Below are 25,057 nucleotides of genomic sequence, written 5' to 3'. Positions count from 1 at the left end.
TGCTGGGTCAAAAGCATATACACAGTCATACACAATGCAAATGTTCATAGATACTGACAGATTGCCCTTCAGAAAAAAAGACTACTGGGGCCCCTGGCAGGCTCAGTTAGTGGAGCACGTGATTCTTGATCTCGGGGTTGTAAGTTCGAGTCCTGAGTGAGGTGTAGAGATTACTGAAAAGTAAATAAATTGGGGCGCCTGGCTGGCTCAGTGGTTAAGCATCTGCCTTCGGCTCAGGTCATGATCCCAGGGTCCTGGGATCGAGCCCCGCATTGGGCTCCCTGCTCTGCGGGAAGCCTGCTTCTCCCTCCCCCACTTCCCCTGCTTGTGCTCTCTCTCTCACTGTGTCTCTCTCTGTCAAATAAATAAATAAAAATCTTTTAAAAAAATTTAAAAAACGTTTAAAAAAATAAAAAATAAGAAGTAAATAAGTAAACTTAAAAAAAAAAGACTGTACTAATTGGCGCTCCCACAAACGGTGTATTAAAATGACTTGTTTCCTCATAAGCTCGTCAATGCTGGGTATTCTCAGTCTAAAATGCTATCATTTCAAAACGTAAAAATAGTATCTCATTGTAACTTGTGTTTTAAAAATAGGAAGAGGCCATCTTTTTGTATTTCTGATTTAGTAAGTTGCTTGTTTGTGTCCTTTGGCAACTGGCTTTATATTAGTGTATTGCAGAGAGGAGAAGCCCTGTAGACAATCCGGGATTATGGTACATTCTCTTTTAAGGGACAAATAAGCCCTGGAGATTTATGCTCACCATAAAACCCGTTCTTAAACGTTGTATTTGACGTCATATTGGAGGGCTGAGCAGACACGCAGTCGGTCAACCATAATCGATATTGGGTTTCTTAGTGATTATCACCTTGTGGGGTTACCTTTTGATTTATTAGCCACATGAAAGATGATAAGATAATATAATCACATAAGCCAGGGACAGAAATAAACATTTGCTCATCCACCATGGACGGTTCAGAAATAGCTCCCCGGCAGGTGGATGGCAGGGGCTCTGGCACATGGCGGGGGGGAGGGTTGCGTGCACACGCATGCGTATGTGTGTGGGCAGGCATGTACTTGTTTGCCTTTGAAAGATATTCAGTGCAGGAATGGAGGGAGACAAATTGTAGGGCTAGAGAATATCTAGAAGCTCGCATCTGGGGTCATCTCTCAGAAGCAGGGAAGTGGTCACTCCCGGTCAGCCTCTGGAGTGTGCCGTCTGGGGGTCAGTTTTAGAGCGCTAGTCCCAACGTCACACCCCTAATTTAGAGAGAGGCTGGAATTCCGTTCTGCCATAAAGCTCTTTTTGGTTTGTCTTGGGCTGTGCTGGGCCTGGAATTAGGTTGATGTTGGGCAGTTCTCAGATAATCGCCTGGGGGCCTGGGGTGTGAGGTTTGTCATGGTGATAGTATCATGATTCACAAATAGCTTCCTATGAATGAAACAAAAGGCATACTCAATTAAAATTTTCATAGATATTGCCAAATTGCCCACCAAATGACTGTACCGATGGACATGTTCTTTTTTTTTTTTTTAAGACTTCATTTATTTAGGGGCTCCTGGGTGGCTCAGTCGTTAAGCGTCTGCCTTCGGCTCAGGTCATGATCTCAGGGTCCTGGGATCGAGCCCCTCATCGGGCTCCTTGCTCTGCGGGAAGCCTGCTTCTCCCTCTCCCACTCCCCCTGCTTGTGTTCCTGCTCTCGCTATCTCTCTCTGTCAAATAAATAAATAAATAAAATCTTTATTAAAGAAAGACTTCATTTATTTATCTGAGAGAGAGAGCGCAAGCATGAGCATGGTGAGGGGCAGAGGGGGAAGCCGACTCCCCACTGAGCAGGGAGCCCCATGTGGGTCTAGATCCTGGGAGTCCGGGATCATGACCTGAGCCTGAGGCAGATGCTTAACCAACTCAGCCACCCAGGCACGGCGGGAGGGACATGTTCTTCAGTAATGTTGGAGAGTGCTTTGCATGCATCATCTCACTTAATTTTCAAACAGTTTTGTATGGTCTGTAGATAGGGCTATTATCTGGCATGGATTATAATGTAAATGGTGGCTCCCTGAGTTGTGTGTGCATACTGTGGCCCTGAATCCCCATTTTACTGAAGCAAACGTTGAGGCATCGGGAGGTTAAGGTACGTGCTCAAAGTTACACAGCTGATGCATGTCAGAACTGAGATTCCAGCTCAGGCTCTTTCACTCCAGAGCCACCTGGGTCCATGGCCACCTGAAACCTTTTTTTTTTTAAAAAAAGATTTATTTGTTTATTTCAGAGAAAGAGAGAGAGAGCAAGGGGAGGGGCAAAGGGACAGGGAGACCAGCAGATGCCCTACTGAGTGGGGAGCCTGACGTGGGGCTCAATCCCAGGACCCTGAGATCATGACCTGAACCAAAATCAAGAGTCAGACGCTCAACCATGCAGGCACCCACCACCTGGAACCTCTTAAAGATTTGCAGCCCCCTTGGTGAGGAGATGGAAGGAAGGAATCAGGGTACACTCAGGGCGGTGCCATTTCTCCCAGCTTCAGTACTGTCCAGCAGGTCATCCTCCAGGCCCCCATTGGTGCCTTCAGTGAGAAGCAGTCTCCAGAGACCGAATAAATCAGGTAATTTGGCTCAGGAAAAGGCATTGGAGAAATAAATTGCTGTTGCGCCATGAATATGATAAGGCAGTTAGGTAGATGGAAATAGCTATCTTTTGATTACACGAGTGAAGATTATGTGCAGCAGGTTTTTAAGTCCAAGCTGCCTTTTCCTTGGCCTCCTCCCTGCCAACTAGCTACATATTTCTAACTGCCTCCCCAAACTGTCCAGCTGGTGTGTGCTCTGGGAACACTAATCTGACTTTTCATATTAGCCCAGGCAAAATATAATTAGGAAGAAACTCTTCTGCCAGAAAATGTCGCTTGCCAATGTCAAATAGAGATGATTTCTGCATATCCACTATTTGGGGCTTTTTTTTTTTTTTTTTTTTTTGCACCAGGATTGACTCATAATAGCATTGTGTAGTCTGGGATTGACTATGTGGCTAAAGAAGATGATAACATTGAATTTTTGTTACCGAAATTTCCTTTGCTTTTTCTTTCCCCTTCCCCAAATTTGGGCAGAGGCACTTTCACTAAAAGGAAAAAGACTGGATTTTTATGGAAGAGTTGACACGCATGTGAGCCTGACCAACACGGTTCCTGAACTCAGTCGATTCACGGCATGCATTGACCTGGTGTTTGCGGATGACAAATTAAGTGATTGGATGGCCTTCTCCTATATTACTAATAACACCTTCCTGGGCAGAGAAGACATAGACCTTGGACTTGGAGGAGACCATCAGCAGCTAATACTATACAACTTGGGCAAGACCTTTTATATCCGTTACCACCTGACTCCTTTTCAGTGGCATACAATCTGCTTGCTATGGGATGGTGTGAAGGGTAGATTCGAGCTCTTCCTGAATACAGAAAGGATACTGGTAATGATGGATCAACCGCAAAACCTGACACCTAATGGGACTCTGATTCTAGGACATTTTCTCACGAACTGGGACAGCCAGGTAGGAAGCACGCTGCCTGGTTTTACTGGCAGCTTGTACTACTTTCAACTCTGGGACCACATCCTGGAAAATGAGGAGTTTCTGAAGTGTGTGGGTGGAAACGTTGTTAGCTGGGAAGAAGATGCTTGGCTCATCAACAGGATCATCCCAACTGTTGACATGAGACTGCGCTGCTGTGAGTAACTTCTGAGCTGTCCTCCTTGGTTGTGCTGATGTGGTCTTCTGCTCTCTGCTCTGGATAACCCACTCTGGGCCAAGGCTCTGCCCCTCTCAGAGGGGCCCAGGGTTGCCAGTTTTGTCATCTGCTTTTTAACGTACAGCAAAGACTATTTTCTTTCTTTTTTTTTTTTTTTGTCTTTTGTTTTGATATCACTTAAAACTTGCAGAAAATTACAACAGGGCAAGGAACTTCTACATGTTTTTTATCCAGATTCACTGACTATTATATTTTCCCCGGGTTTTATTATTATTCCTTTCTCTTCCTCTTTCCTCCTCCCTACACACACACACACACACACACACAGTTTCTTAACCATTTAAGAGTAAGTTGTGGACATAATGCCTCATTACCCCTAAATATCTCAGTGTGTATCTCATTAAAATAAGGACACTCTCTTACTGCTGTACATTGTTATAGTACGAGTATCTAATTCATCGTCAATATTCAAATTTAACCAGTTGTCCTACTAATTTCTTTTATAGCTATTTTTTCTAGATTTCTCCACTGTTACTATTTTTCCCTCTGTAATTAATAACTAATTTCTGGGGAGGGGCACCTGGGTGGCTCAGTTGGTTAAGCGTCTGACTCTTGGTTTCGGCTCAGGTCATGAGCTCATGGGTTGTGGGATTGGGCTGCACTCTCAGTGGGGAGTCTGCTTGAGGATTCTCTCCCTCTGCCCCTCCCCCCACTCTCTCTCTCTCTCTCTCAAATAAAGTAATAAATATTTTTTTAAAAAACTAACTTCTGGGGAGATACTTGGAGGCTATGTAAATATCCTGTTGTTATCAAACTTTTTAAAAAAATATTTTATTTATTTGTCAGAGAGAGAGAGAGCCCAAGCAGGGGGAGCAGCAAGCAGAGGGAGAAGCAGGCTCCCCGCTGAGCAAGGAGCCCGATGCGGGACTCGATCCCAGGAATCTGGGATCATGATCTGAGAGGAAGGCAGATGCCCAACCAACTGAGCCACCCAGGCATCCCTGTTATCAAACTTTCACCCAGTAGTTTTACATCTATCGATGGTACTTGCCTCAATGGCTTATACAATAGTCACAAAATGTTGATTTTTAAAACTCCATCATTTTTCAACATTTTTTAGTGTTCTATTGCAGTGAAGAGTGTTTTCTTCTTCCACATTTACTTAGATATTCCTTCAGTTGTTTATGTGTTTATACCAGCATGAACTCATGGATTCTTACCTTATTCAATGGGTTACAATCTGTTGCTATCAATTATTTTGATGTTCAAGTTGGCCCAATTTGGGCCAGTGGGAGGCCTTCCATCTGGCTCTTGTGTCCTTTTGACACGTTCCCATCATTTTTTGAGTACTTCCTTACTTTTAGCACAAGATGTTATAGGCTCATCTCGTACTTCCTCTGCTCAGCGCAAGAATCAGCCATTTTACCAAAGAGTCCTGGTTCCTTTTAGCAAGTAATGGGATTTATAAACCAATTCATTTTTCTTTCATGAGCAACGATGATGTTAAAACCAATTCATTTTTCTTTCATGAGCATCCCCTGTTTGGGATGGAGTTCTTGTAAGAAAACTGGCTCTTTGGAATGACACATGTATTTTTCTCCTTCTTTCCCATTTCGATGAGAAAATATAGGATTGGTTTTCTCTGTACAACCCTGTTCTCCCCTCAGATCCAATCTCTTCCACCCTCAGCAGCAGCCGTCCTGAGCGTGGGTAAAGTCAGTGATAACAGCATTAAGATGGGATTTTTTCCCCATTTCCTGAAATGTGTACTCATTCTTAGGTTTTATTTACAATTCTTAGGGATTTTGGGGGGGTATTGAGGGAATGGGGGCTAGATCCACGCCTAATAGGTTCTCACAGACTACAGAGATACATTTTCACCAGCAGTCCGAGTGCTGTTTGAATTAATGGCAGAGGCACATTCCGGGGGTTTCTGTGTTTCTTTGAGATCAGACTAATGCAAAGCAACAGGAAAACTATTCCTTTGAGCGACTACCTGGAGGCATTTGATTTTTCTCTTTTCTGAAGCCTTGAAAATAGAATAGTGCTAGCTGGCTCTGATTACAAAACAGAGCTAGGGACTAGTAGGTTAAGCCTGAACAGCTCACCCAAAGCAGTTTAAAGTCACTTTATCTTTGATCTAAGGAACCGGAAGTATGGCTCTATTAAATCCATATGCTTAGCAGTGGGCTTTGAAAACCTAATCCGGCCAGTGAATTGCCGTGGCCTTTCCTACCACTTTGCTGGCAAATCGCTACATCTAACTGATGTTGTTAAAGTACGAGACAACCCTCATTTACTTTGCTCTTTTGTACCCTCTTTAATGTACAATCTATCCTCTTGGTCTGCCTGAGTTCCAGTAGGCATAATACACAAATAATCCAGCACAACAAAAAGGAAAAGAAAGCACAACCTAAAATGACAACCAGGGGCGCCTGGGTGGCTCAGTGTGTTAAGCATCTGCCTTCGGCTCAGGTCGTGATCCCAGGGTCCTGGGATCGAGCCCCGCATCGGGCTCCCTGCTCCGCGGGAAGCCTGCTTCTCCCTCTCCCACTCCCCCTGCTTGTGTTCCCTCTCTCGCTGTGTCTCTCTCTGTCAAATAAATAAATAAAATCTTTAAAAAAAAAATAAAATGACAACCAGAAAAAGGAGTAGAAAACATTATTTTTACTATTCAGGTGTCTTCAGATGTTCTTTCTAAACCTTAGACCAGGGGTTTCTAACCTGATGTCCAGAATAGCCTTGATGGGTAGGCGGAGCCCTTGAAATCGCATGCAACATACTAAAAGTGCAAGATGGATTCTTTTCTCTGAGGACAGAGTCTATAGTTTCCAACCTATTCAAAAATAATATGATAATTGCTGCTTTTTACGAAGTTCTTGCCGCGTGCCAGGCATTTTATAGATGAGGGAAGAGAGGCTCAAAGAGGTTAAGTAAAATTGTTTAATGTCACCTATTAAATAAGCAGTGGAGCTGGGATTTGAGCAAAGATTTGTCCAGTTGCAGAGCTTATGTTCTTTTCACCCCCACACCATGCAGGTCTACCTCTAGGGAGTCTATGGAGATTATGACCACTGTTTTAGAAGCTTCCTTTGAAGGGATTTGCTGGTGCTAATAACCCACGTGGGGAAATTAGGGCACCAGCTACAGTCCCTGCTCACCACTGATGGGGCTGTAACACTATAGAATTTCTTCTATGTCCGTCCGGGCCGTGTGGCATCTGGGGGAAAGGGGGCAATTACATGAATAAATAGGAGTGATTACAACGTGTCCAGCTTCAGCTTTTGCCTAATAAATTGGTATTTATGGTCCATAGAAGGATTATGACCTTTAAGAAATAAATTTTAATGAGCACATTGCTAGGTTACAAATCTCAATAAATCTATTTACCCGTAAATTATATATGTATATATTTATATATTCATGAGAATAAGGCTTTTGGGGAACATTTGCTGAAAGCCATGAACCCTACCTGGATTTAATGAACAAGTATTCACTAGAGTTGGAGATGTCTCAGGAATATTTAAACAACACAGTGATAAATAATAACAACAGCAAAGTTGTCAGTCATTTGTAATTTAGTTTTGGAGTTGTTTTTAAGCATCTTTTCTTTATTTTTACAAATTACAAATGCAGGGGGCGTCTGGCTGGCTCAGTCCGTGGCGCATGGGACTCTTGATCTCAGGGTCGTGAGTTCAATCCTTACGTTGGGCATGGAGCCTACTAAAAAGAAAAAAAATAAAATCTTTAAAAAATATATTTATTTACTTGAGAGAGAGAGGGAGAGGGAGGAAGAGAGAGCGAGCGCTCATGAGTGGGTGAAGGGGCAGAGGGAACAAGAGAAGGACAAACAGACCCCCCCACTGTGTGGGGAGCCCGAAGAGGGGTCTCGATCCCAGGACCCCAAGATCATGACCTGAGCTGAAGTCAGATGCTTAACAGACTGAGCCACCCAGGTGCCCCCAAAAAACAAAATCTTAAAAAAAATCACAAGTGCAATACATTATGGTTGTTTATTATATGGAGTTTATTATAAAATAGACTCAAACAATACAAAGTACATGAAGTATGAAGTAAAACCTATCCTGCATCTTTTCCACAGAGGTGGCCATTCTTTTAGATTTTTTTTAATGGCTTTATAATAAATGTTCATGTGTGTGTATAGTCTTAAAAAACCAAAAATAATATGTGCATACATACATAATGTTTTACAGTTTGATGTATTTTAACTTAATATTATCATGGACACATCAGTACATTTAGATCAACCTCATGCATGGTTAGGGCTACATATATCCATTGTATAGATGCGCTATGATTTCTTTAACTCACCACTGATGGGCATTTAAGTTGCTTCCCAAGTTTTTACAGTTATACATAACGCTGTAACAAATTTCCTTGTGCATACATCTTGGTATATGTGGGTTTGCAATTTAATAGGACACATTAGTAAGAGTAGAATTTCAAGGGAAAAGAATATAAGCTTTTACAATTTAAATTGATTTACCATTTTTACTAGTTATTTTATTACTTTATTCATTAAAATGGATTTATTTTTTAAAGTAGAAGTAATAGATATGCTGGTAAAAATTCAAACAATGCATGAAGATAGAAATTAAAAGTAAAAGTCTCCTTTCTCGTCAATCTCTTACCCTTAGCTCCTCTCCCTAAAAGTGATGATTGTTAATAATTTCTTATGTATTGTTCCAGGAACAATTGAAAACTTGGGTTTACATGAATATGTCTTTGTTTTTCTTTTTCAAAGTTGGGATCATCATTATGCACATAGTCGTCATATATCCATTTAATAATATATTTTGGAGGCATTCCCATATCAGAAAATATAGAATATAGAGCTGCCTGATTATTTGTGGGGGGGATGCTGATTAGTATGACAGAGTAGGGATCTCCTATAATTTATTCAGTGAGCTCCCTTTGAAGTACTTTTAAGTTGTTTCCAGGTTTTAGCTGTGACAAAAGTCTACGGTATTTTGAAAAGGAATGGATGGTGGAAGGGATTTCTTGAAGTGACCATTAGGGACGGATCACAAGTTAAAATTCCTGTCTAGGTATGTTGAGCATAATTGCCTAATCTTAGCTCAGACACATGATCCAACAAAGGGTTTGTTCGGACTTGTGGATGTATGAAGACGAAGAATCTTCCTAAAGACACGCAGATGAAATGACTCCTAGATATGCATTTGAGAAATCCCCTTTGGAAAGAACGAAATAACACGAACTGAGTCCATCCTGGGAGATCTGCACTGTATCGAAACCCAGGGTCCCTGTATCTGTGGAGCTATTGATTTGCTAAGATGTATTAACTGATCTCATGCTCCAGCTGCTTTGAATTACTTTATGAACTAACCATTCTTCGAATATGCAGAGATTCATTATATAGTTTGTGCACTTTCTAAGGCCTTTGTTTGGCCCACTATGAAGCCCTCGAAGCAATTATCAGCTCTGATAGGAAAGGTTCCATAGTGATGGGCTCTATTAGCTAAAAGGCAATTTGGTTTGGCCCTTGTATATCAATTTTCTGTGCTACCCTCCTTTTTTATCACGAAAGATAAGCAGGAACTGTTTGTAGTTTGCTCGAACCTCCTTATTTGTATTCCCCTGCACGGGGTGACATTCTCCTATAGATTCAGAGATGGAAGCTCTAGCCAGTCTCTCTCCCTATCTCAGAATTCATTTTTCATGTCCTTGCCTGGAAACTGAATACAGACACCATTTTGAAAAAAAAAAAAAAAAAATATATATATATATATATATATTTTTTTTTTTCTCATCATCTTAAAGATACTCATTTCATATTTTTTCTACCCCACAGGCAGATCTGTCTATGGCGGTCTCTGGCCACTATTATCTCTCACAAATCTAATAAACACACCCTGAATTATATTTCCAAAGGTCGTGATTGAAAGAAAAAAACCAGATGCAATAGGTAGGCTAGAAAAACACAAAGATTTAATATGAGGTGATATACCCAAATCACAGGCAGATTGTGGTACCTTAGCAAATGTTCTACTTAATATTCTCTTGGCAGGTACATCAGCAACAAAATGCCTCATAAATATTCAGCGACTCTATACCTCTGTTCTCTAGCTCCCAATGATTACAATAATACAATTTTGTCTAGAGTGAAGGAGCAAATGGCAATTAAGCCCACAGGCCCCTGTGAATTAGCATGGATTATCCCCACTTTAAAATACAGAGATAGCAAAGCTCATGCAAATCATTTGGGCAAATGATCACTTGTTCACAAATGGGAACAGAATGAATGTGGCAAAACATGTTTGCAAGCCCTTCAAAGATGGAGGCTGGCCTCCGTGGTTTCTGTGGTCGCTCCACTAGGGATGGACATTCGGTTTTCACTCAGCTACCTGCATGATGTGGGCTTTTGAATTTGCCTTTTTTTAATTGGGAGAAGTGTAGATTCACATGTGGCTGGAGATCCCTTGTACAATTTGCCCAGTTTCCCCCAAGACTGATATTTCACAAAGCTGTAATATAATGACCAGAATATTGACGTTGATACAATTCACCAATCTTATTCTGATTTCCCTAGTTCTACTTGGACTCATTTGTGTGTGTGTGTGTGTGTATTAAGTTCTATATAATTCTATCACTTGTGTCGATTTGTGTATCTACCACCATAGTCAATGTAGTGAATGCTTTCAATACCTCGGGGACCCGCCCCCCCTCACGGTCGCCCCTCATAAACACACCCACCTCCCTCCTGTCCTTTCTCTCCACCTCCCTCTGCTCCCCACATCGCTAACCCTTGACAACCACTAATCCGTCTGCCATTTCTAGGAGTGTGTCATTTCAAAAATGTTAGTAAATGGAATCAGACAGTATGTAACCTTTTGGCATTGACTTTTTTTTTCACTCAGTATCATTCCCTTGAGATCTGTCTAGGTTGTATGTATCCATAGTTTGTCCTTTTCCATTTCCATGGTATGGATGTGCCACAGTTTGTTTAGACATTCACCTGATTAAGGACATTTGGGCGGATTCTAAGTTTTGGCTATAGCCACTCCCTCCCCCTAAAAAACCACACCCTGTCATGAATCTCTGTGTACAGGTTTTTGTGTAAACACAAATTTTCATTTCTTTGGGATAAATGCCCAGGAGTGCCATTGCTGAGCTGGATGGTAGTTGCCCATTTAGTTTTATATGAAACCGTCAGGCTGTTTTCCAGAGTGGCTGTACCTTCTTGTATTTCCACCAGCAATGGATGAGTGATCCAGTTTCTCTCCATCCTTGCCAGCATTTGGTGTTGCCACTAATTTTTATTTTAGCTATTCCAGTAAGTGTGTAGTGCAGTTTCATTATGGTTTTCTTTCTTTTTTAAAAATTATTTTATTTTATTTTTTTAATTTTATTTTATTATGTTATGTTAGTCACCATACAATACATCATTAGTTTTTGATGCCATTATGGTTTTCATTTGCATTTCCCTGGTGCCTAATGACATTGAACATCCTTTTCTATGATTATTTGCCATTTGTACATCCTCCTCAGTAAACTATTCATGTCTTTTGCCTATTTTTTAAGAAGATTTTATTTATTTGTTTGACAGAGAGAGAGATGGCGAGAGAGGGAACACAAGCAGGGGGAGTGGGAGAGGGAGAAGCAGGCTCCCCACTGAGCAGGGAGCCCGATGCGGGGCTCAATCCCAGGACCCTGGGATCATGACCTGAACCGAAGACAGACACTTAACGACTGAGCCACCCAGGCACTCCTTTACTGTTGAGTCTTGAGAGGTCTATATATATTCTAGTCCTTAGTTGGATATATGTTTTGCAAATATTTTCTCCTAGTCTATAGATTGCTTTTAAAAATTCTTTTCACAGAAAAAAAAAAATAAATAAATAAATAAAAATTCTTTTCACATGGGCTTTCATGGAGCAAAACCTTTGAGTTTTGGTGAAGTCCAATTTATCAGGTTTTTTTTTGGTGTCAAGTCGAAGAACTCTTTGCTTAGTGCTAATTTTGTACCCTCCAACCTTGCTGAACTCACTTCTTTTTTTTTATTTTAAAAGGTTTTATTTATTTATTTGTCAGAGAGAGCACAAGCATGGGTAGCGGCAGGCAGAGGGAGAAGCAGGCTCCCTGCTGAGCAAGGAGCCCAATGTGGGACTGGATCCCAGGACCCTGGGATCATGACCCGAGCTGAAGGCAGAGCTTAACCGACTGAGCCACCCAGGCCTCCCACTGAACTCACTTCTAGGTTTCAGGGGGTTGGTTTTTTTTTTTTTTTTTTTTTTAGATTACTTGGGATTTTCTACATGGACAATCATGTAATCTGCAATGCTTAAAAAAATTTTTTTTATTAAGTAAACTCTACCCCCAATATGGGGCCCAAACTCACAATCCTGAGATCAAGAGTTGCATGCTCTACTGACTGAGCCAGCCCAGCACCACTGCAAGGTCTTTTATTTCTTTTTCTTTCCTTACTGGAATGCCTCTGGCTTCCAGTACTATGTTGACTAAAAGTGGTGAGAGTGGACATTCTTGCCTTGCTTCCAGTCTTGGAGGAAAGACATTCAGTCTTTCACCATTATGGTTGATTTTATGTTTTTTTATTTTTATTTTTTAAAAGATTTTATTTATTTATTTGACAGAGAGAGACACAGCGAGAGAGGGAACACAAGCAGGGGGAGTGGGAGAGGGAGAAGCAGGCTTCCCGTGGAGCAGGGAGCCCAGTGCGGGGCTCGATCCCAGGACCCTGGGACCATGACCTGAACAGAAGGCAGACGCTTAACTGACTGAGCCACCCAGGCGCCATATTTTATGGTTTTTTTTTAAAGATTTATTTATTTATTTGAGAGAGAGAGCGCATGTGCAGGAGTGGGGGGAGGGGCAGAGGGAGAGAGAGAATCTCAAGCAGACACCCTGCTGAGTGCAGAGGCTGAGGGGGCTAGATCTCAAGACCCCGAGTTCGTGACCTGAGCTAAAATCAAGAGTTGGACGCTTAACTGACTGAGCCACCCAGGCGCCCCGGTTGATTTTAAATGTAGGTTTCTTGGTGATGTTCTTTATCAAATTGACATAAATACCCTCTGTTCCTAACTTGCCAAGGGATTTTACCATGAATGTACGTGGGATTTTGTCAAATGCTTTTTCTGTATCAATTGAACCTGTTTCCTAACCCATCGTAATTAATTGCCAGACTTGGGGTTTGAAAGAATCTTTAATTCCTATGAATCTTGGTTAAAAAGTTACTGACATTTGATTTGATCGACTTTATCTGGGATATGAATGATTCTTCAAGGCAGATATTGTTTCAGGGCATGGCTGTAATTTGGGATCCCCATTGGGTTCCTATGCCTAGGCTTGCAAGGGCATCTTCACATTTTGGTTTAGCACCGTGATCCTCTCCTCTAGGGTTTATGTCTCATTATTTTGGGTGATTGCTTATTCTTGAGCTGTTCAGCACTTGCAGAACTTGGCTTTTATTATCTACATTTGTCTTTCCTTGTTTTTTTTTTTAGGTAGAGTCTCTTCTTTCTCCTAGGTTTGTGGTGGTTCTGTGTAAATTGAGGGCATGCACTTATGGGTACTAGATGATTAAAACACTGGCCCACGCTATCTTACTTCTCTACACGTTTCATCTGTGGAAATCTCATCCTGTCAACACTGTACCTCTCTGGGCCTAGTCTCTAAATGAAGGGATTGAATACAATCTCCAAGACTTAGTTCTACGATTCTGTGATTTTAATTAAGGAAGACGAGTCTTTGTTAATAAAGACGTTAGAGGAAAAACTTGGTACAGTAATCCCTCTGGAAAAAAACTCTCATCTGGAAGGTTCGATGGGAGATCTGCTGAAATAGAGAAATCCAGGCTTCGGGTTTAAGTGAGGCAATGTAAGTTGCATTATTTTCTAAGAGATACCTGGTACTTAAAATGCTACCTGCTTGGCAATTTTGTTCAACTCATTTGTTTTTCCTTTTCTAAGTTTTTTTTTTAAGATTTTCTTTTATTCTTTAAAAAGATTTTATTTATTTATTTATTTTACAGAGAGAGACTGAGGGGCTGAGGGGGAGGGAGAGGGCGAGGGAGAGAATCTCAAGCAGACTCCTTGCTGCGTGTGGAGCCCAATGAGAGGCTGAGTCTCACGACCCTGAGATCATGACCTGAACTGAAACCAAGAGTCAGATGCTCAACCAACTGAGCTGCCCAGGTGCCCCCTAAGATTTTATTTTTAAGTAATTTCTACACCCAATGTGGGGCTCACACTCACAAGCCCGAGATGAAGAGTCCCACACTCCACCGACTGAGCCAGCTAGGCCCCCCTCCTTTCCTAAGTTTTATGCTTCTTTTTGAGATGCTTATTGGAAGTGTTAATAACAGTTAACATCTACAGCTCAGCCATCTTTATTTATTTATTTTTTTTAAAAGATTTTATTTATTTATTCATGAGAGACAGAGAGAGAGAGAGAGAGAGAGAGGCAGAGGGTGAAGTAGGCTCCCAAGGAGCAGGGAGCCCAATGCGGGACTCGATCCCAGGACCCTGAGATCATGACCTGAGCCGAAGGCAGATGCTTAACCATCTGAGCCACCCAGGCGCCCTCAGCCATCTTTAGATACAAATATCGCACCTAACTCCCATCCTCTGTGTTCTGAGTTTCTCCTTACTCATTAGGACTCCTGTAACAGTGCTCTTTGAATATTGTATCAAAGAGGATAACTTGGACTTTTGTGGTATTCGGTATTTTATTGTTTTCCTAAAAAGTGAGTGCAGCTCCATCATGAATCATTTGTAAAAGAATGGGAATTAGTGTATTCTTGGAGAGTGTTTCGGGCTCTGGGATGCCATGCTCCTCAAGTGTGGTATAAGTGACCCTTTCACAGGTTTGCTAAGCCAGTTGGCTGTGGTAAAGCCTTTTACAAAAATGGAAACCCGGGGCACCTGGGTGGCTCAGTCGTTGAGCGTCTGCCTTCGGCTCAGGTCATGGTCCCAGGGTCCTGGGATCGAGCCCCGTGTAGGGCTCCCTGCTCCGTGGGGAGCCTACTTCTCCCTCTCCCACTCCCCCTGCTTGTGTTCCCTCTCTCGCTGTGTCTCTCTCTATCAAATAAATAAAAAATCTTTAAAAAAAAAAATGGAAACCCAAATCCTGACAATTCTCCCTCTACTTGTACTTGATGGACACATTTGAAGGCAGAAAGGTTGAAATAAATGTTGTGCTCCAGAAACATAGCAGTTTCTTGGTAAGGTCTAACAGAATGTGGATCTCTGATCATTGAAATGATGTCTTAAAATTAAGTGGGAGAGTACTTCTATTAACTCTGACTCTTCCCCTTGCACACGTGTGTTGTGACTTTATGCATGTGTGACTTTTGTCAACTCTGTCTATACAGTCAGTTGCTGGCTTCCGAGTGTCATTCATCCTACTTGCTAATGACCACAAAATCCTAAAGAACATCCTACACACATCTCAGAATTTCTATCTATGCAAATTAAAAGTAATTTTAATGCTCAAGACAGTGAAACAAGTTAGTAGATTGTCTACCACCATAATTATTTCTACATCATAAGTAATATGCTTCCCAGGTGGATAAATTCAAAATGCTAATTTCCCAATGGTAAATATGCATGATTTCATTCTGGGTGATCTGAACCGGAGAAAAATTATGACTCAGTCTTGAATTTTACTATGCACCATTTTCGCTTGGGTGTTCCATCATCCCGAGTTCCACTTATCCAAGTCAGAAGTGCGTATTTTTCTTCTGAGAGAGGCCACCTTCCCAATTTTCCTATTTCCTATTCTCCAAGTCACCCAAAAGCAAAATTTGAGTCCTCTGAGATTTCTCTGTCTTCTTTAACTCATAAGCTTCTTTGTTACCATAACCTGTCAATTCTTCCTTTAGGAATCCCCCCCACTACTCTTATTTCATTCCAAGCCCTCACCATCCACTTATTCAGTCAACCTGCAAATATTTACTGGACATCTACCATGTGCCAGGCCCTGCGCATATGGTGTAGTGAGGAAGACAGACAGTAATAAGCACACACCGATGTAAACCTGCAGTGGTGACAACTACTCTGAAGAAGAGGTATGGGGTATCCTAAGAGCCTAGAATAGATTGGTGTGACCTAGTCATGGAGGCTAAAGAAGGTAGCAGGCTTCCTTGAGGAAGCGATGCATGAGCTGAGCTCTGAAGGATGAGGAGAAGAGGGATGGGAAGAACATTCCAAGTACAGGTAACAGGGTAGGTAGCAGTCTTGTGGTGGGAAAGAGAATGCCAAGTATTGGAGGATTTAAATGAGGCTGGTGGGCTGAAGCCCAAGAAACAAGGGAGAAACCTCACACACAGTGAGGCCACACAGGTGGGTAGGGACCAAACTGTGCATAGCTTTGTAAGCTCTATTAAGCGGCACATTTTTTGAATCCTAGGAATAATAGAAGGCCACTAAAGGGAGCTAAGTTTGTGTGTATTTGTGTGTGTGTGTGTGTGAGAGAGAGAGAGAGAGACATGATAAAATTTGCATTTCAAAAAGATCATCCTGATTGAACTATGGAACAGATTGGAGGGGGGCCAAGAGCAGAGGCAGAGAGTTCAGTTGGGAGGCTACTGCAGAGTCCAGGTGAAGAGACTGATGGTGGTTTGGTGAGGGTGGTAAGTGATTGAGATGGAGAGAAACAGATGGAATCAAGAGCTATTTAGGAGGTAAGAGTCATAGGGCAAAATTATGGGTTGGCTATGGCAGGTGAGAGAGAAAAGGAAGGAGACCGCGGGAGAGGGTTTTGGCTTGCATGATTGAATGTATGATGATGTCTTTCACTGAGAGAGTACTGAAGGAGGACCCAGTTTGGAGAGAAGACAATGAGTTCAAATTGGGGTGTATTGAGTTTGAGGGGTTAATGAGATATCCAAGAGATGGCAAGTGAGCAATGGTGGAGCTCAGAATAGAGATCTGGTCTAGAGATATAAACTTTGACTTTCATCTGTGTACAGGTGTAAACTCAAATATGAAGGTGTATGGAGGAACCACAGGGTAAGAAGAGAAGAGGTGCTGGGACCAAGCCTTGAGGAACTCTAATATTTAATGACTGGATTAAATAGGATGGGTCTGCAAAGGAGATAGAAAAGGAGTGGCCGGAGGATCAGGAGAAAGCCCAAGAGTGTGTTATGTCATGGAAATCAATGAAAAGAGTATTTTAAGAAGGATGGAGTAGTCAACATTGTCAAAAGCTGTTGAGAGGTCAACTAAGATGAAGACTGAAAAAGTATCCATAGTATGTGTCCTCATGGAGGCCATTGGTGGCCTTAGTGGGTGCTGTGCGGTGGAATGATGACAAAACCCAGACTAGGGTGGGCTAAAGAATGGGGCCGAGGAGGGTGGAGACAGTCAGTATAGATAAAACTTTCTTTAAAGTGATGAGATGGGGAGGAGGGAGATAGGGCAGTACCTGCAGAGATGTGGGGCTTTTATTTTTTTTTATTGTAAGAGACTAGGAGATGTTTTAAATCAGGAAGGAAAGGCTCCTTAGGGAAAGGAGGGATAACTGCTGATGAGGGCTAACTGCGATGGTAGGGCAGCTGTTTCTGATCACTTCAGTTAGCTTTTCCCGTGAAGTCAGGGACACAGTTATTTAATAAACATGTGGGGGCAGAGTTTGATAATGAGGAAGGTTTTATTTTATGTATTTATTTATTTTTAAGATTTTATTTATTTGATGAGAGAGGGACAGAAAGAGAGAGAGAGAGCGTACACAAGCAGGGGGAGGGGCAGAAGGAGAGGGAGAAGCAGGCTTCCCGCCGAGCAGGGAGCCCGATGCGGGGCTCGATCCCAGGACCCTGGGATCATGACCTGAGCCGAAGGCAGATGCTTAACTGCTGAGCCACCCAGGCGCCCCAATGAGGAAGGTTTTAAATAGTTACTGCAGAGAGTAGTAGCAAAATTGACCAAAGAAAAGTAGTGGGATGGCTGGGCAGTGTGAAAGGCTTATTTGGGGTTGGTGATGATGAAATTATAGAAATACTAGTTCATCCCCTTGTGTGACCGTGTCCGGCAGTGCTTGACTGCTCAAGTGCAGGTATGGAGGTGATGGAGAGTTGGGTTGGCCCAGAGTTGGTGGGAGTGAGGTGAGGAGGAGGACTCTACCAGTCTCCTAAAAAGTCTCCTTGCTTTCAGTGTCTTCCTGTTCCTATCCATCCTGTATACGAAATTCATTTTTTTTTTTTTTTTTTTTAGAGAGAGAGAGAGAGCATGGGCGAGCATGCGAGTGGGGTTGGGAAGGGGCAGAGGAGAGGGAGAGAGAGAATCTTAAGCAGGCTTCATGCCCAGCACAGAGCCCAATGCAGGGCTCAGTCTCATGACCCTGAGATCATGAGCTGAGCCGAAATCAAGATTGGACACAACCAACTGAGCCACCCAGGCGCCCCTGAAATGGATGTCCTTCTACTTGTTACATAATGAGGGCATTTTGAGAACCATATAGAGATTTTAGAAAGTAGAAAATCATCTTAAGAAAAACCAAGTAATCAAGTGGCTTGATTATATCTGATACTTATCGCCTCTTAAAAACATGAGAAAAAATTATAGAGCTCTAACAGAATTGTCTCTGATTTCTAAAGCCAAATCCAAAGTAACACATGCTTTCTAATTTTTCAGTTGTTTCTGAAAATATAACAATTCAAGAAATGAGCACAACTCTTTCACAACAAATAGATTTGACAACTCCATTCCAAGTTACTGGACTAAAACCACAAGAGACGATCTATTCTTCTACAATGACGTTTAAAAGCTTGCCTGTATTTGCACCTGATTATACAACCGTATCATATTCCAATACAACGTCTCCACCTCTGGAAACAATGACTGCACCAAAATTTTTAAAGACACCCGTAGCTGAGACAACCAGATTCACGACAGACATTTTGTCTACTTCAGCGGCCATCACTCTGCCTACCAAGAGTACCTCTATAGGCACTACTACCAACTCCATGAAGATAACTAAATCCCCATCTTCAGAGAGCACAAGGACAACAAAAATGGCTGAAGCCACTGCTACTGAGACCTTTCATCCAACTACAGCTACGAATTTTCTATACATGTCCGGACTTACCAAGAATTCAATTATATCCAAGACTTCAGTGACTGGATCTCAGTCAACCATTAGGAAGACAACATCTTTATTCTCATCTGCTGAGTCGATACCCATATCTACAACATCTTGGCCCAAACACAAATCCACAGGTATTGATGCACTTTCAATCGCCACGGCTAGCCAGGAGTTCCTTGCCTTTACAGCTGCTGGAACAGTACCTTGGTCCACGGTGGAAGAGACTTCAGCTACAACTACTCACGTTGGGACTGCATCAACACTCCCACCTGAGTCTGTGCTCAACTCCACAGTGGCTCTGGTGGATTCTGTATTTCCTAGAAATCAGACAGCATCCACATTGGCAACAACTGGCATGGAAACAGCATCTCCAGTTCATTCCAAAACGCTCCCAACTAGGCCTATTGAGATGATGCCTGTGCTAACAGCTGAAACAGAATTGACATCTACAAATTTCCAAGACGTCTCTTCACCCAGAATGGTGGATACAACATCTACCTTCATACCCAAAAGGGCCTCTTCTGTGGCCCTTTCTTTCAAGACATCCTCCCCGTTCCCCAGAGCTCAGAGTGTACAGCCGGTTATTGATGCTCAGACTACACACACAGCCTTGACTCTTGGGGTCACACTTGCACCCATGGCAACTGACACTCTGCTTCCCCCCATAACACCCGGGCCAGTATACACCCAGAATACACCCACAGGTGGCGGAAACATGCTTCCTTTGAATGCCACTAGATCAGCTTCCACATTCAAGGCGTCTGAGTCTGGTCACACATTGATAACTGAGGATGGTGCCCATCTGTTCGCTACCAATGAAACCACGTGGACTCCCAGGCCAGACCAGACCTTGTGGACATCAGCGTTCCACGGGAGCGCTTCTAATGCAGGACATTCATCCACTGCTAGCACTGCTACTCCCCCACCAGGAGCCCCCTCCGGAAGCGAGGCTACCACTATCACTGATGCTAGCGTGACTGCTGGTGCCTCTGCAGACAGATACGCAACAGCTCTATCCACGCTCACGACTTCGTGGCTTGCTAATTTCGCCACAGTTTCCAGAACCACATCTGTAACCAAATTGCCTGAGATTAAACTTACCACTTTAGGACACAAAACTACTCCTCTGCCCACAGCAGCTGGAGGTGAGCTTCTTTCAACACCAAGGGAGACATTGGTTCCACCGGTAGATATCATACCTACCCTTGCTGACATTGGACCAAATGTCTCTACTGAGGAGAGCGCTAACGGTCTTGTGACAAGGACAGAAACAGCTTCCCGGTATCTTGAGGGAAAATCAACTCTAGCAGTGACAACTGAGCTTTCCCCATTTGCAACAATGCTGGAAGCAACAGATGAATCTGCACAAATGGTGACAGCCTCTGTCACCGTTTCCCCTTTTCCTGACGCAGAAAAGTTGACCATCCCGTTGGATAATAAAACTGCAACCACTGAGGTGAGAGGAAGTTGGCTTTCTACAAAATCGATGAAAACCACACCTAAGAGCTCATACGACGGAACCACAGAAATCTTTAATTCCGCCCACACCCACACAGCACACTGGACTTCAGAGGCTCCACCTGAGGGAAATCCAACTCCATCTCCCAATTCTGGGAGCACACAGACATTCCCTGAACCCTTGGGTGCTTCCACCACAAGGATTTTGGGGACCACTTTTGCCACTCTCCCTACAGACATGACAGCTATGTCCTTGTCTGCTGGCATCTTGTCTCCACAGCCTACTGCTACCCATTCCTCAGCAGCCCCTGTGCCATCAGCTATGGTGACCACAGCATCGGCGTCACCATTGGATCAGACAGCTTCCACGACCAGCGATACAGTGCCTACCCACAGACACTCGATTCCCACCACTTCAGAAGCCACAGTGTTCTCTGTCAGGATGACACCCACGGCAGTTCCCTCTCTGACAGAGACTCCAGTCCCCTCGTGGAGGCCTCCCACTCCCGTGGCAACTAAGGCTGAGACCACCTTTCCCTTCACCTCAGCTGACACAGTAACCCCATTTACACCCACTCTTGTCTGCTCTAAATCTCTCCCCGGCAACATTCCTGTTGTGTCCTCCACCCATGTGATTTCAACTACGTTGACACCAGTAGCAACCCAGCCCATATCTCAAGGGGAGGAGACTTCTACCCACGCTCTCAGCCTTCCGTACACTCTCAGCAGCAGTGCGAATGTAGTTAGCTTGGCTCCTAGCTCCACAGAAACTTCTGTTGTTGATGAGACCATGCCCTCACACACCTCTGCCAATAAGCTTACAGTAGATGGTCACATTTCTCAGTCTTCAACAGGTCTTGGAAACACACTGGTCCCCACCCTATTAGTGACTGACATTTCTACCATATCTTCTGACAAGGAGCGGATGACCATATCCCTGGGAAACGCCCCTAGAACTATGGAGGCGACAGAAATGTCCCCATCAAAGAATCCTTTTATTTCAGACTCCCAGAGTGCTTCATCCTTGGAAATGACAGATACAGGATTTGCTGAGACCACAACAATTTCCAGTCACCGAACACATTCACCTTCAGAGTTTCCACTTGCAACTCCACCTGACAGGATTTCAGCTTCATCTCCCACTTCTGGGACTAGACAGACTACACCTACCTCTCTCTCAAGTCACACGGTAGATGCTCACATTCCAGAAATGTCTACCAGTCTTGGGAAAACAGCCCTCCCTTCACAAGCCCTGACAATTACCACATTTTTGTCTCCTGAAAAAGAAAGCATCAGTGCCCTTTCAGTATATACTCCCAGGACTGAGAAAATGATAGTAAGTACCACCTCTGTGACTCACCCTTTCTCATACCGCCAGGATACTTCGTCTGTAGACACCATAACATCCAGGACAACAAGAATATCCAATCCTGTAAATGTCAACACAACTCTTTCATACTTGCTTTCCCCTAAGACTCAAACTGAGGTGACTTCAATTGCTTCTCCCATTTCTGAAAGTACACAGACCTTCCCTGAGTCCCTGTCTCTTTCCACAACTGGACTAGCTAGTGCCAATTTTACAGTCGTCTCTGCTGATGGGATCTCTACAGCCCTGTCTGCTTCAAATGCACCTATGGCACTTCTTGGGAAAACCTCTGTGGCGACATCGACTCCTATCTACCAGATGTCCTCACTGCCAGTCAGTGTCACTGCCTTCAGCTCCAAAAGAGTTTCTGACACTCCCGCAATACCAATAACGAAATCTTCTAAAACAGCACACCCAGACTGTTTGAAAAGTCCCTCCATAGCCACTTCTGGGCCTATGTCTGAGATGCCCTCAATGTCAGTTAATGGCTCTGCTTTCTCACCTCCAGCTGTTTCTTTTGACACTTCCACAAGAGTTGGATCATTCTCTTCATTATTGTCTACCCCTAAGACTACGATGACCCTACAAACATCTACATTGGATGTCGCACCTGGGCCTACTTCAAAAAGTGCACTGTTTTCCTCTGCTTCCTTTACTTCAGGAATGACAGAGGCGTCCTCCAGGATCACACCTACATCCTCTTCCTCTCCGACACAGCCAACTTTCCCGTCTGTGAAAACCATTCCAACCACTGTTATGGCGGGGATAGCGATTCCATCTGTAGGCACCACTGCCTCCTCTCTACTCGGTTCTAGGAACACTGAAGCTATTTCTTCCATTCCAAAGACCACATTTTCACCATTTCGATCAACAACTCGGCAGTCGTCACAAAGAGATGAGACTACAACTCTGGGCATATTATCTCTCACAAACACTTATTCCAGAACTGCTGCCCTTGAAAGTGTGCTTTCATCTACTCCGTCAGATAATCTCTATACTTCATTGAATATTCAGGTTTCCCCATCTTTGACGAGCTTTAAGAGCACTCCTGGACCCACAGAAAGGGTAAAAGCCACCACTTACCTTTCTTCGAATACAGACAAGATGACTCCCTTGTCAGAAAATACTTCAGCAGCTGAACTAACAAAAGGTGCCACATCTGTGGTTACCCCTGTTTCGTACCCCCCACGGACTCCATCCATCGCAATGCCACCCTCTTTGACATCATTTCTTTTTTCACCTCATAGTACTGAAGCCAAGTTCTCCACTCCAGAGACTTTTTTCCCTCTTACATCCCAAATGGTTGAATTTCCAGTTCTGGGAACAAGAATCACATCTGGTAACACCCAGTCTCTGCTTATGACTTCCTGGAACGCACCCACAGCTAAAGGTTCTCAATTTCCAATTTCCACCACTACTCATACACCTACACCCCGCAAGGTGGAAACAGAGACTCCATACCTTGTTCCTGGGTCTTTGTCAACATTCACAGCTTCTCTCACTGGTCTGGTATCTGGAGATGTTATGGCAAAGTCATCAATTTCCACGTCAGGAATTCTTCCTACGTTGGGGATGTCCGACAGCCCTTCATCACCAATATCTTCAAGACCTACCACTATCACTTTGGCTGACATTAAGCACACATTTGAGAAGACAGCTACATCTGTAACTCCTGGGACTACCCTCGCGTGGAATCCTTCTGGTGCCACTTCAGGATCTATACTTTCAGGGGCTACTAGTTCATCCATGCTGGCTTGGATTTTCTCTACTCTCCCTTCGGGTTCTCCACTGGCAACTGTACCCAGTATTCCTCACACTCTAACTTCTTCTCCAGTAGGGGTGTCAAAGTCCGCATTTCTGACTTCTGACACCACACCAGCGCACTCATTCGCTAACTTGGCAACACTACCCTTTGCTGCTGTAAGCACCGCACTCGCCCAAACCACTCCTACACCTACAGTGGGCAGTATCACTACTGGCTTCCCAATTTCTCTCCCCATCTCTATAAAAATCACAGCTGACAGTGCATACATTTCTAAATCCCCCGAGGCATCTTCCAGAACCACTGTGACTGCCAACTCCAGGACCGTGTCTCAACCTCTACCCTTTAGCAGAATGAGTAGGTCACCTCCTGCAACTGACCACATCCTATCTATTAGTTCTGAGCTTCCGCCTAGCCCCGCAGGAACATCTGCGTGGAGCAGAATCCCAGCTGCATCAGCATCCCCTACTTTAGTTCTTCCTAAGCCCACGCTGGACTCCTTTCCAAATATAACCACCACTACACTTACTGCTACCACAGCCTCATTTCCACTCACATCCACTGGAGTAACACATCCTTCTACAGCGGCTTTGTCTTCACTACTCTCTTCCTCTTCTGAGACAACCCCGTTGGACTCCACACCTTCTTTTCTGTCTATGGAAACAGCAACTTCCCTTACAGCCACTAAGTCCATAGGTATGTTCCACAATAGGTGCAGCGTATCACTAACAAAATGCATGCACAATGGGTCACGTGTTCTCTACGGCGGCCATTTCTCTGAAGGCAGAAAAGGATAAAGGAGGGTATAGACGTTTCCTCTCTCTTTCAGACAATGGGTCCAGGGGATACCTTGTCCAAACACAGAATTCTGCTTAGCTCTGCTTTATTGAAATATAATGCAAATGTATCTTTTCATTCAGCGTGACATTTCTAAATACCTTTCCATCCATTTTGTTCCTGATGCTCTGTCTCTGCCAGTGTGAGCATGGATCAGGAACTTCACCCTCTCCCAGTAGAGAATTATATGGCCTTAGGTCTGACATGATGACTGCATACCAGCAAACACCAGAAGATACTCTAGCCTGCCTTTTTGAATGCCTCTTAGACAGGCCTCAGCTTCTCTAGTCTCCACCTCCAGCCAGCTTGGAAAGCTTATCCATGGCTGGGGAGTATTTGCCTTCCATGTCATTCAAATATTGGATGTCCCTTCCACTTTTAACATTCCAAAATTGAAATCTGATAGGACAGACAAGAGAAAGAGGAAAAGAGAGAAAAACCTGAAGCAGAAAGTAAGGCACAGGAAGAAATAAATATTTTCTCAGGGCAAATGATCTTGTGAGATAATGTTCAGCTTGACCATGAAATGGACTGGAAATGTGTTGGCTAATGAAAATTGAGGATTTGGGGGATTTGCAGAATGTCCATCAACTGTGTAGCCATCAGGAAACTGCCCAAATAATTAAAGCAAAAATGTGATGGTAATCTGTTTTGCTTTTGGATACGGAGCCCAAAGTGCTGGTTCTTGACCTTGGAGTTAAATTAAGCAAAATTTAAGAATGAGACTTCATTGTTGGTCTCTTTAAAATGACAAGCAATTTTCACCAAATTTATGGAAGTTAAATTTCTTGAACTAAGTGAATGAAATT

At 43.3% G+C, this 25,057-nt stretch overlaps 1 protein-coding gene across 1 annotated transcript in view; it reads left to right on the top strand.

Annotated features, from left to right (window-relative positions):
* Nucleotides 1–3,023: 3,023 nt before the first annotated feature.
* ADGRG4 (adhesion G protein-coupled receptor G4) overlaps nt 3,024–25,057 on the top strand; it is an 84,153-nt gene continuing 62,119 nt past the window's right edge. The window contains exons 1-2 of the mRNA XM_078064877.1: nt 3,024–3,723; nt 18,375–24,107. Coding sequence (XP_077921003.1) covers nt 3,024–3,723; nt 18,375–24,107 — 6,433 coding nt within the window. The remainder of the gene's footprint in view (nt 3,724–18,374; nt 24,108–25,057) is intronic.

This window comes from Halichoerus grypus, chromosome X (assembly GCF_964656455.1).
Source record: "Halichoerus grypus chromosome X, mHalGry1.hap1.1, whole genome shotgun sequence".
Lineage (NCBI taxonomy): Eukaryota > Metazoa > Chordata > Mammalia > Carnivora > Phocidae > Halichoerus > Halichoerus grypus.
Note: the sequence above shows the minus strand (reverse complement) of the source record. Positions and strands in the feature narration are given on the sequence as shown.